Source organism: Neolamprologus multifasciatus, chromosome 9, assembly GCF_963576455.1.
Source record: "Neolamprologus multifasciatus chromosome 9, fNeoMul1.2, whole genome shotgun sequence".
Classification (NCBI taxonomy): domain Eukaryota; kingdom Metazoa; phylum Chordata; class Actinopteri; order Cichliformes; family Cichlidae; genus Neolamprologus; species Neolamprologus multifasciatus.
In genome coordinates, this window is record NC_140447.1 from 14,047,955 (window position 1) to 14,061,086 (window position 13,132).

The following is a 13,132-nucleotide window of genomic DNA, read 5'->3' on the forward strand; positions in this document are numbered from 1 at the left end:
CCCTCACCTAAGTTTATTGTAGTAAGACTAACTGATCATTGGGAAAATACCTTTTCCCTCATGTTAGGAACGCTAAAACCTGTCGGTCAAATTGAATAAACTATACATTTAATCAGATATGTGTTTAGAGGAATCTTTATGGGTTTTATTACAGTCTCAAAACTTTAAACATAAACTTTCTTTTGAAACTGGTCACTGGCTTTAATATTTTTATTAAGATAAAATTTAACTTTAGACAGAAAAGTGGAACACCAAAGTAACACTGAAAAAGAACAAACACATTAGTTTTGAGTTTAGAGAGACTGATGTACCCTCAGAAGGCCTCTTAGGTCCTGCCTACATTATAAGGAATCTGTAACCTAGACTGTGCTTGTTTTTTAAAGGAACAATAGAAGTTAGTGTGAAAATGCTAATTTTAGGGCAACTTCCCAAACTTTGGCATTACATGGCTTACAGCCTTGAAAGCTTCATAGTACAATTATGTTGTCACAAACAGTCTGGGTTAACTTAGCTTCGTGTGATGACTTGAAAATATATCAGATGCAGGAAGAGCTGCTGCAAAGCATGTGACACACAACATATTGATGACAGAGTTTTTCCTGTGTCAACACACATTTATTGAAGTGATGCCACAAACAGGCAAAACTTAATATTGGAGATTTTATTATTAAACAGCTTCTAGAAAATACAGGATTCCACAGACTGTGATTAGAAAATAATAACAACAACATGGACAATTTAAAAAACAAACAAACAAACAAAAAAAACAGAATATCTGACCCCCAACCAGCCCCAGTACTCAAAGGAAATATATGATCAGACCAGAGAGACAATTTCACACTTGTGTGACAGAAACACATGCACATTCACACAATCACCGTCAGGTCACATACACTGGAAAGTGCAGATTTGTTCTAGCACATGTAGAAACTGAGCAGGTACAATATGCATATGAAATCCCTTTCAAATTCAACCAACTTAACATCTAATGAAGTCATGTAATACAAAGAGCACAGAGTTTCGAATCTCAAGTTCTTGCAACAGTACACGGGGGCAAAACACCAAAAACCATAATGTGTCTAAAAGTAATTAATGAGGATGGAGTAGCAAAAGAAAAACAAAAACAAAAACAAAAAACACACAGGTTACATGAGCTAGATAATGGACCAGCTCAAGGTTCTAGTCCACTTTTACCTCTCAAATCTCACATCTTTCTCTACTTGATATAAAAATAAAACTGTGCTTCTCAAAAAAAACAAAAAAAACAAAACAAAACAACCCTGGACGCTCCGGAGCCTATAAAACTATCTAGGATGTAATATTACACTCCTTTGATACTTCAGACGGGAACTCTGCCACAAACATTGCTCCATAAATCTTATCTGATCGTTTCCTGGACGAACCTTGGGCCACGTGATCGTTTGGGAAGCGCTCGAGTGCATTTCTGTGATTGACAGTTTGTGGAGCACAGCAGAACCATTTCAAAGCATTAAAAAAAACAAACGGAAAAAACGTTGTCTTATAAAATGTTCTGGCTTAAGCAATTTCTCACCAGTAACTGAGCAATTTGCAAGTGAGCCAACAATCCCAAAAGCATTGTAGCACCACAGACCAAAGTGTGCAGAAAGAAAAACATTCTGAAGCAATGCAAATGAGCTAAATCCATGCTCAAAATGATATAAATGCTATTTTATCCTGTCTTTACATGCCGCTGCCTACTGTATTGATTTGGGTCCTCCCTTCTTTACCAAAGGCAAAAGTAATCACTGCTAAAAACAGAGTCACTCGTGGACTTTAGTTCTAATTTCTGTAGTCTAATCCCTCTGCAGAGTTGGATCCAACAGGAAAACGTGAATGTGGGTAAATTAAAAAGAAATGCATGTAGAAGACTGGACAATGCAGAATAGCGTATTTCCTCCGTTTTGGTTGGATAATGGTCATTTTAGCATTGTCTTCTATGCTTTTGGGAGATCAAGCTGTACTTGCTACAAACCCATAGCTGGTCAGCTGCTCAGTAACATGCGTTTATCATTTCCCGCTTCTATCTCTTGCCCCTTTTGTTACCAGCTGGGGGCTTCTTCAACTGAAGTAAGGGTGCTGCTGTGGCAAAGCCTCCAGGAGGTGGGTTAGACACGCCAAACGTCAGGCCGGCAGAGGGGTTGATGCCAGGGTTGCTGAAGTTGAAGCCTGAGCTGTTGGTGCTACCAAAACCTAGTAAAGCAAGACAAGGAACAAAAAACAAAAAACAGTCAAATACGAGAAAAATAAAAAGATAAAAACATGAATAACATGAGGATTTAGAAAATCTGGTGTCAGAAAAAGGAAGTTCAAATGAAATTCAGAGGTTTTTTATAAGGATTTTGCCATCCTAGCTTAAAACCCCCAAGATTCTAAAGTGCCAACACACACAAACATATATACACATACACATATAACTGTATTTACCCACTGCTGGGACGTTCATTATAACTTTAAAATATGGATATACTAAACTTGTTGCAGTGCCATTTACATTACTAATGAGACACAGTTACAGCTTAGACCCTTTCCAAACTTTATACACTTAGCGAGCTGAGCCTTTATTCTTTGTTGCCATCATGTTTGGTGGCCCAGGTGTTAAGGTGCTATATACAGCATGTATTGTACCTGCACTCAGACTGCCTCCTGTGGGCTTACTGGTGGAAGAGAAGGCAAAAGAAGACCCCCCAGTCCCCACCCCACCAAATCCTGGCCCACCACCAAAACCTGCGGGAGAGAGTGACATGGAAGTCAGACTGGTCTAAGCACACAGCCTAGACTAGATACAAAAACAACAAGCGCCTCAGGAGTTACACACTGGCAGGCATTAGCAGACAAAAGCAAGCAAAAAGGAAAAAAAAAAAAAAAGCCATAAACTAATCCACAGAGCACCACACTTGGCATAACTTCTGACCGAATACTGCAGAATCAAACAGGACTCACAGTGCACTACACCGCAAAGCAAAGGCCAAAGGAAGAAAAACGGCAGATTTCACCGAATACCCAAACTACGAGAAAACACACAATACTTTTGAGTGCGCTCAGACCACTTGCTTCCACACTCTCAAGTGGATTTGCAATTTGACATGCCCATATTTTAACACCACAGCGTTTCACCATGACAGCTGAGTGAAACTGTTTACCAGGTAACAACTGTACGATAGTATTGCAGTTTTTGTGTGTGGTGTGAACGCACTTGACTCCTCGCAAAAGGCAGAGCAGAAAAGAGAAACAGCTAAGCTCTGACTGCACCACTCTGTCAGACACATACACACCAGCTGCTTAGTCTGTCATACAACCAAACTCAAATACATTTTCTTTAAAAAGCCACTTTGATTTAACCACCAGGTAACATTAGGGGAAATGGCAAAGTATGCAGGGGTCTAGCCAAAAATGAAACACATGAGAAAACAGGGAATATTCATTTAAAAAATAAAAAAATAAATAAAAAAAAAGCAGAGGTAATACCTCCCAGGGTAGAAGAGCCCAAGCTAGTGCCCAATGCTGAGGCAAAGGGGTTTCCAAACCCTGCCCCCAGAGGTGCCTGGGTCCCTAAGGCACAAAGAGAGAGCACAGGCTTTTACTCTTCTTTTGTGTGAGACAAAAAAAAAACACAAAGTAAACTGCACTGCTGTCACGCTGACAGCTTTATTTTAGCTTTAGAAACAATTCCTGCAGTTGATTCAAATAAAATATGATAATCTGATCTAATACTGCACCGACAGGGGCATCAAAAGACTACAGCATCTAATTAACTGCAACCTCACATGAGCTGAAATATAATGACAATAATTAGGCAATGGATCAGGCTTTCACAAAGTACATATGAATATGTACTATCCTGCTATAAAGGCTTTCAACTATAATATTCCAGCTAATCAGCAGTGCATTTATCACTGCTGGCAAGCTGGGAGGAGAAAAGGAAGCACTGCTAGTTCTTTCACTCAGAAACTTGTCTTGTTTTCTTTAAGCGTTCACTTTTATCTTATCAAATTTGGGAGGTTTTCAATTAGTCTCCATTCTTAAAACAAGTTCAGTGAAAAAGAAACAAGGACAAGCGTTTCTTTGTTTAAAAACCAATTTATTTTCAATTAAATATGCAATTCCACTTACATAAAACACAAACAAACAGTTTGGAACAAAAATTGGCTGTTAATTGCTAAGTGCTACTGCATTTGACAAGTTTCCAAATTCAAGATTTCTGAGAGTGAATGAACTAGCATACCTAAAATTTAAAAAAAAAAAAAAACTTTTTAAAAATGCATCACACAATTACTGAATATAGCTTTAAAAGGCACAACATATCCATAGATTAAATATACTGTATCAACAGGCATTGGATATATAAGATTAAAACACACAGTTACAGGTAAAAGCACTGGAGAATTCAATAAGAAATGTGAAAACGGCATTCATGGCTGCCTTTCAGTGTAAACTGGTCAAAACAAAGAAAATCAGTGATTTGGTACAGTTTGCCTGTGAAAGACAGTGTGGTCAAGTTTTGAGTCATGCGTCCAACATAAACTGAAGGACCTTTGTTACGTTCGTTTAAATAATTTTACACCGATTTTTGAAAACAAAAGCTTCATTGTGAATTACTACAAGCTACAAATCTGTCTTTGTTGGATTGAGTCTGACTTTAGAGAGAGATGACAAGCTAAAACCTGTAAGAGATTGATTTTTTTTGTCTAATTTCAGATAACTAACAGTAAATTCTACTGGTTCCAAACACCCTGTAATAGTCATGCCTCCTGAACGCCACTAACAGGGGAAAAAAAACAAACAAAATACTAAACACTATAAATGACAAAGAATATGGAAATGTTTTGGAGATAATAGCAACATTCAAACAGTCAACTAATCAGGCCCATTATTGTGAACTGTTGTGCTCAAGCTTAACACACAGAAAAACAAAGATACCAAAAGGTATACTTCAGATTCATTACTGAGCATCTCAGGTTCATGTAGGCAAATTGTGACACTGGTAATCTACCTACCATTTAAAAAATAAATAAATAAAAAGTCACATTAATTCCTTCACTTCTTTTATAATAGGAAAAAAGAAGAGGTAAATGGGAACAGCTGTTATATTAGCACTCATGAAAATACAGCATTTGCATACACGTTACTGACAGTGAGAAGATACCTACTAGAGAGTATTAGAGTGGCTTAATATCCACAATTACCTTCAAAGTCAAAACAACTTTGACAGACCAATAATTATTACATTATTTAATAGTCTTTATTGTGCCAAGTGAGACTGTAGAGGTGGAAGACGATATTTTAAAGTGTGAGCAAAACTGCACAGAATGTCAAATTCTGGATGAGTGTGGACTTCCATTTAAAGGACTTCCTTTAAATCTTACAAAAACAAACAAAAACCTAGCGTTTGATAAGAGGACTGGACTGTCCAAAAGCAGCAGTGTTTTCATTAGCAATTAATCATTTAGGTTGTTATTTTTACCCATACACCACCGTAATCAGCAGCACTATGCCGATGATTACTGGAAGTGAGCTCAATGAATTCCTGTTTGTATCGCGACATGTTCAACGGCAGTTTTCCAATCTTTATTCCTCTGAGTGCCAATACTGCTGAGCTCGCAGCGCTACCTACAACAAGCAACGCTGTATCCTCAGATGAGAAAAATGGTGGGAAAATAAACTCCCCTATACAATCAAGACACACAATGTGGCCATACAGACCAGTTTCTTTTGGCACTAATGTATCTCACTGGTACTTATGGACCAGTGTGAGCAGCAACAAATTGTTCTCTTCTGAACTACCAAACAGTTAAACCAACAAGAAAAGTAGACTTTTTACAGAATTGAGAAGCAAATGTCTGTACAACATACCATCGCCTTGGATAAAATACCTGAAATCACAACTTGTGAACAGCTCTTTAGCTCCACATTTTCTCTGAAATGAACTCTATGTGAAATGATCCAGCCGTGTTGCACTGACAGTAGCCCTTAAGTGAAATCACTTTCATCAAGTTACAGTGGTATGGCCTTTATTAAAACCAAACCAGCCAAATATATCAAAGTATTGAACAGTGAGATAATGTACACACTTACTGTCACTGCTGACAATTCATTATCCAAATGATCTGTCCACATAAAAGACCAACCTCAGCTCCTTGTTCACAACACAAACACACTGAGAACACTGCTTCATTTAGGCCAGTAAGTGACCGGGGCTTTTCACCGTTCTCAGCCTTAGTTCCACTAGAAAAAAAGTACATTTCAGAGTTATTTTCAGTCCTGAGTCTTTTGGTACCTTAACCCAACATCCATGGAGACAGAAATCTGAACAGTGTAGGCCCATTCTCATCTGGCATGTGTACAGGTCTGATGTGAATCTACCAAAAAAAACAAAACAAAAAAACAACAAACACTCCAGCCCACTGCATCTTTAAATGCTGTGATACTGATCACTCTCCAACATGCCATTTCAATAATGACCCAAGTTTAAGGTTGACCTATTATATTTCGAGCTCTACTTTTTTAATCCTTGGGTTCTATTAGGTTTGCATGACTCGCGTCCCCTCAGTTCATCCACTGACTGAAACAAACCTGTTTTAGCTCCTCTCTCTTCAGTCAACTTTCTTCTGATTGGCTGCCCCTTGCAAAAAGAAGCTGTGAAAAGCAGGTGGGTGGGGCTACTATAACCATAATAATGACAATCCTTTGTTATTCAGTGTGTGAATGTGAGAGTGAATGAATAGTGGGATTGTAAAGCGCTTTGGGTGCCTAGAAAAGCGCTATATAAATGCAATCCAAACAGTGTCATGAGGCAAGAAAAAAAAAATATTAGAAAACTTGCATTTAGAGTTCTGAAGGCTGAGTGTTTGGTTTGCTGGGATTACTTGTACACTAAACTCATTTTGAAACTTTCAACATGTTTAATATGCAACAACTAAATGAATCTAAACAGGTCACCTTTAAGCAGAAAAAATAAATATATAAATAAATACACTAGCCTGCAATTAGGCTTAGCAGAAAAGGTGGGAGTTTTGCTAAATAAAGCAATCAATTACCCTAGCCAAAAATAATTTACAAACCCGACCCATGTTAAACTCGTATACTACAGCCTTGTTGGATAGCTAGCATACCCAGAGCACAAATGGATAAAATGAACAAGTGATCAAAAAAAATTATTTGATTTTTAATTTAATTTAAAAAAATCTTAAGCAGGCACCGAGGTGGTGTGCACTTCAACCACACAATAATAACTATTGTGGCTTGTGTGTTAAGTTGTTATTTTTTCTTTTTCAGTAAACAGTGGCTAAGGAATGGATTAGTTAAATAGTCCCATACCTACTTGGCACATAGTTAATTAGTTTAGGTGTTAACATACAACTCCATCTGCATACCCAAATAAGTGTTCAAAACTATGTGAAATATTCATTAAAAATGGAAAAATTAGCAAACATCTGGTGGGCAGCAGATCTGATAACAGTCAAAGCACATCTCATGAGCTTTGTCAAATGAGTAGAGATCAGACTAACATTTTTAAACCAACCTGCCTTTACATCCCACCAACCTCAAAACAATTGCTTTAAAACCTTTGAAGTTACGTCAATAAAGAGACAGCAAAAGCATGCTAATATATAGCTTAGTGTGTTGGTTGTATGCAGGTACCCTGATGTGCCAGTAAAAATGGCTTACAACTCAAACCAAATGGCTAAAATGTTGAACATCTCAGAGATGTTGCAGTAAATATTCTTAAGGTTATGTTGGCTGCTCAATATAAGAGGCTCATTTAGATATTTTAGGATATAAGCTCCTACAAAAATGCCAAATCATCTGCCACAATTTGTGTATTTATGCCTAATACAACATACTTAATAGTATTTTTTTTTGTTACTGCCAAAGAGTAGAAAGAACTTAACAATCAGCATGACAGTCAAACTGTAAATGTCAGTAGGTTAAGGTTATTTAGAGCATGGTTTCTCTAAAGTGAATATCTGTGTCTAAACTAGACTTTTTACTTGTAAGACCTTGGGCAACAGAAGCTGTGTGCTTGAAGGAACGGTGGGGATGACAACTTTAATATATTATCTTCTTATTTTACTACCCTGTATATTCAGAGAGGAGCACGTTGATTCGGTGTCAGATTAACTGGTGTTTCCCACACGTCTGAGATATCATTCGGATTTAAGATAGCTGGGGCTACATTACCATAGACGTACACCAACTCAACACCCAGACTGACGTGACAGAAATCTAAAGATGCACCACTACCTGGACTAATCATTCAGAAACCACAAAATTCACAGCAAGTGCATTAATTATCCTAACTTCATTACACAACGACCTCAACTGAGTACTAGGCTCACTTTTAGCATTTCTAAAACAAAACCCAAAACTGAGGTTTAGAAGTTTCCAGATTCAAAATGAGATTGCTTGACTTTTTCCACCACTGTGCAATTTCCCCAGTGATATCAGCCATAAAGCTGCTCTGGTATCCCATTAGAGAGGGCACACGGAGGAGGAGAGAAATTAACAGAAGGGATTTGGTCTTCATTTTGCACTGGGGCCATCTATTTAATGTCCTCACTCTTGAATTGTAAGGTGCATAAAATAAACTGTTTCCAACCCTTGTACTGAGAGTCAGAGACAAGACGGTAAGGCAGCACAAATGTCTCCTGTTAAAGTTAAGCAACAGATTTCTCTCATTTCTTCCTTTCTAGCCTCTTTTCATTCACTACAGAAAGCACAGATACCTTAACATCAGATAAGGCTGCTGTTACTTTTGTACTTTTAATCATCCTCTCTCACCTTTTGAGTTATTTGCTACCAAAATATGTTAAAAGCACACTGATCCTGTCTTCTCCACAACTTGCTTTTATTATTGATTCTCCTTCCTCTCCTTCAGTCTCCTAACAAAGGAGAAACTTGCTAGAACTTGTAGGCAGTCAGACCTGGAGTTGGCTGCTGTTGCTGGGTCAATGTGGCTGCCATGGCCACAGCTGCAGCATTGGGCACACTGGAGAACGGAGCAGGCCCAGTAGTGACTCGCGGCGTGCTCTGCCATTTCCTGTTAGACACCCGTTTGGACTCAAACACATCCGTGGAGTCTTCCAGGAAGGCTCTGCGGTAGGAGAGGTACTGATGCTTCAAAATCTATACCACAAGACACCAGAGAGAAAGACACGTTAAATGAAAACGCTACAACTGCCTCGTCACCCAGTCCTATACATTATTACACTAAATTTCAAACAATGCGAATGAGGATCTTTTTATTATTATTATTATATTTAAAAGCAGGAGGGAATAAACTGACCTTGACATTCTCATGGACAGACTGGAGCTGGGCGGCCTGTGCGACAAATGTTTGGTACAACTTCTGCATGGCCAAGGTCAGATCTGTAAACAAAAGCATAAAAAATGTCTGCATAAATATTTGATGTATTTTAATAAAACGGGGTGGGTTACAGAAAAGAAAAGAACCAGAAACGGTCTCTTTTCTCTTCATCTTGAATGCAAACACATCTGTAGCCTGTTTGTTAATGAAACATGTAACACTGTGATCAAATCGAACTTTAACATGACCAGAATTATGTTAACAGCCAGACAAATGTGTTCTCACCCTGAGGAGTGATGTGAGAGCCGCTGCTTTGGGTTGTCAGGTGGTTCTCCAGCTCCTCTATCTGCTGCCGGTACTGCTGAAGCTGCACCTCGAATTGCTCTACCAGGCTATGGAAATAACTACACACAAAAGGGACACATATTTTAAATCTCAGTACATTAAGCAATGCTCATTATTAACCTTTTGAATCAACTATTAAGAGAAGCTTTTTGACAAAAACATCCACTGGCCAAGTGTATTTTTTTTTATTGCTGTCCTATGATATTAAAATGAAATAGAGTCATTTGAAACAGAGTCTATGAGAACTAAAGGACTGCAATAGCACACATTGACCTTGGATTTACTTTCTGACTTTCATCCAATAGCTTACTTACTCTGATGGAGCTGTATTCTCGTGCTGAAGTCCAGGGGGGGTCTTTTGTGTACGAAGTGCTATGTCAGCATTTTTCAACTCCTTAGCAACAAAGGAAAGAGGAAAGTCAAACATCTAGAAAAAGAAATCTTTGAGATTTCCAAGGGAAACTTTTTCATATTTTTAGTTTGTGAGGTATAAGGAACAGGAAAGGTTAACCCACATATTAAGTTCATCTGAAGTCCGATTTAAAATAATTCTGTTTATTTTAGGTACATCTACAGATGCTTTGGGAAATGAGCACTGATACTGAACTTCCTGACTTATATATTTAGCAACACTGCATACACTATATATTGTGTATCCACTAGGAGTTTGGAATGCAAGTTTCTGATTTACTGACTTTTTAATGACAAAAAATGTGCATCAGAAATAGACACCTGTGTCAACATAAGTACACCGTTTTTACCTGTGCCGTCTCCAGTTTCAGTTTGTCGATGGCCAAAGCTTGGCGCTGCAGACCGCTGGCGCTGACGGACAGAAGCTGTTTGAGGCTCTTGATGTCATCTTGGACTTTAGAAATGGCCTTTGATGACATTCTGCTTATATCCTCCTGAACTTGTTTTTGCTCTTTCACAAATTTTCTGCAAAAGAATTAAGAAAAGAAGGAAATCACTTGTAGATGACATAAAAGCTCTCTAATAGATATTGCAAACTATCAAAATATGCTTTCAAAGTGCTACTACTCAAACTATATGTATGCATCTGGGATTTTACACAGAATGGAAACTCCTAGAGACCTCATCAGATAAAATTTGGGTTGGGTCATACTGCTGCATTCAACCTACTAAACACCCGATTTTAAAAAATAAAATAAAATAAAATAAAATAAATCACACAATGATACTTACTGAAAATTTTCAACATCCTGACAAATAACTGGGGGCAGGTTCTCATCTTTTAGAGCTTTGCTGTCCCTGAGGGTGAGAAAAAGTGTTTTTCATCATTAGAACAGAAAGGATAGTCGGTGCTAAACATTAACAGCAGAGTGAGACACTCATTGTCTCTCAGTAAAGTTTTTCTTCTTTGCATAACAGTGCAGACTCTTTTGTTAGACATATTCCATAAGACAGTAAAGGACCATGTTGGTCAGCAGGACGTACTGCGCATTGGCTCCAGACGATGTGTCGCTCTTATTCTCAGAGGAAGTGCTGAAGTCGACTCCACCCAGGCCAATACTCGGAGCAGGAGCTGCTGATGCCGCTGTCGAGGTTGCCAGCAGAGAACCGAACGATAACCCGCCTCCTGCACCAAGAGTAGTCTGACTCAGACCTGCGGCAAGAAATAATCATACAGTTTATAGAACTGTGACAACTAATTAAAACGAACACTCTGTAATTCAAAGCAGTCACTGTACTCCCACTTGGCCATGTATTTAACACATCAGCTCTGTAAAGCTGACAGTTTGCCTCTCACCTGTAGGCCCAGTGCTGGAGAAGAGACTGCTGCCTAGTGATGGACCTGTTAAGGCTGCCGTGGTGGTGGTTGTAGCGCCGCCGAGACCGAGGGCAAAGCCAGTGGCTGTAGGCTGCTGTGGAGCAGTGGAGGTCAGGACAGAGCCAAACGTCAAGCCTGTCCCAGCAGCGGCTGTCGAAGAGGTGCTAGTAGCTGTGAGGGAGAACGGCGTAGCTGAGGCTGTGGGCTTGTTGAAAGCCAAGCTAAAGCCAGTGGTGGCAGCTGTACTGGCTGGGGCACCTGAGAGAAAGTAATTGTTTATTAAAAATAAAAAATAAAAAAATCACAATTATTACCTGTTGTTCAAAAGCACTTCAACTTAAAAATACCCCAGAGAACGCCAAACATACCTAATGTGAGGCCTGTAGTGGGCGCAGCAGCACCTGAAATAACACAAGGTCCCAACATAAGATGGGCAGCTGGCAGAAATATCACAAATACTTTTATTTCTTTATTATTTTGCATTCTTACTTGAGGCAGGTGTGTTGAAGGAAAATCCTCCAGCAGGTTTCTGAGCAAAAAGACTGCCTCCTAGGCCAAGAGACGGGGTGCTGGTGCTGGTACTGGGGGTTGCACTTGCTGTACCCAAAGGTGTACCAAAAGAAAAGCCACCGGTATTGGCCGCAGGAGCACTTTCAAAGAAAAAAAGTAATATGTTTAGGCCCATACATTCTTCTACAATATCTGCCAAGTTTCAAACTAATAAAAGATTGACATTGTGTTATGGTTACAGTACACACAGATTAACAACTAGGATTTTGTCGAAGAAAATACACAGGGTCTTAAATTTCTATATAGAAAACCTAAATGGTGATAAGTGCTTTACAGATGGATGGTAATCCCAATCACATTATTACCAGTAATGAACTAATTTCCCTCTTTAAAAAGAAAGTAACTACAACTACTATAGCTTACTTGTCACTTCAAACACTTCTCTTGGCAGCCCGCAATTTGCAAGAGTTCACTCTGCAGTCCGTGCATGTGCAAAGTTTCAAATTATAACAGAGTTTACAAATGTATCTAATCAAAATGCTCATCTATAACCCGACATTGATGAATAGCTCGGGAAAACAACGTACACAGCACTGACTTTGAAACTCGCAAGCCGTATCTGCTAACGCCAAGATACCTCTGGTTATGCTAGCGTTAGCTAAGTGGGCTATCTAAAATTTGTCGTTACCTGGTTGCGGCCCCAAATGCGAATCCTCCACCTGTGTTGGTGGACCCAAGAGTTCCCGAACCAAAGTTAAAGCTAGACATTTTCGTTTAAAAGGCACGGTGTCAACACCAATCGGTTATGTGGGCTTAGCTCACTTCTGAAAACATCACAGCTAACACGACAGTTAGCTTAGACGCCCGCGTGAGGGCCGAATCCGCGGTCCCGTCTTCACCAAAACATACTTGAACTCATCAGCTCTCTCACTAAATCCCAAAATATTCAGTTGCTACCTGTTATGTTTACACAATCTGTTCCTCTGCTTCTATTTCTTAAACCTGACAATTATCGCAGGGTGCATTCACGCATGGTGTCACTTTTCTTATTCCCCGCCTGGTATATCCTAGATGCTAGTGCATTTTGGGTAGTGGATTTCCTTTTTTTCAACTACATTAACAGTCATCCCCGCAGATTTTGCGTCTCGTGATGTGTCACGCAT

General features: G+C 39.1%; 1 protein-coding gene across 4 annotated transcripts; it reads right to left on the minus strand.

Moving 5' to 3' along the window:
• Nucleotides 1-579: 579 nt before the first annotated feature.
• On the minus strand, nucleotides 580-13,132 carry nup58 (nucleoporin 58). Of its 4 annotated transcripts, XM_085173424.1 has the most exons (14): nucleotides 12,658-13,132; nucleotides 11,949-12,109; nucleotides 11,828-11,860; nucleotides 11,439-11,717; nucleotides 11,126-11,294; nucleotides 10,874-10,939; nucleotides 10,432-10,606; nucleotides 9,985-10,064; nucleotides 9,611-9,729; nucleotides 9,305-9,387; nucleotides 8,943-9,144; nucleotides 3,487-3,570; nucleotides 2,647-2,745; nucleotides 580-2,211 (listed from the first exon to the last, which is right to left on the minus strand). In XM_085173424.1, exons 1-14 carry the CDS (start codon nucleotides 12,735-12,737, stop codon nucleotides 2,042-2,044), a joined length of 1,800 nt encoding a protein of 599 aa, XP_085029550.1. In that variant the 5' UTR covers nucleotides 12,738-13,132; the 3' UTR covers nucleotides 580-2,041. The 4 variants fall into 4 exon arrangements, with proteins under 4 accessions (XP_085029550.1, XP_085029551.1, XP_085029552.1 ...); XM_085173425.1 differs by lacking the exon at nucleotides 3,487-3,570 and having other exon boundaries at nucleotides 12,658-13,131; XM_085173426.1 differs by lacking the exon at nucleotides 2,647-2,745 and having other exon boundaries at nucleotides 12,658-13,131.

What these genes read in the sequence shown, in the direction of transcription:
- nup58 (XM_085173424.1), bottom strand. Translation starts at nt 12,737, where the DNA reads ATGTCTAGCTTTAACTTTGGTTCGGGAACTCTTGGGTCCACCAACACA. An exon ending in CTTCAACACACCTGCCTCAA is followed by an intron (nt 11,861 to 11,948) that starts GTAAGAATGCAA and finishes GTGTTATTTCAG; the next exon opens with GTGCTGCTGCGCCCACTACA. An exon ending in GAGAATACAGCTCCATCAGA is followed by an intron (nt 9,730 to 9,984) that starts GTAAGTAAGCTA and finishes TTTTGTGTGTAG; the next exon opens with TTATTTCCATAGCCTGGTAG.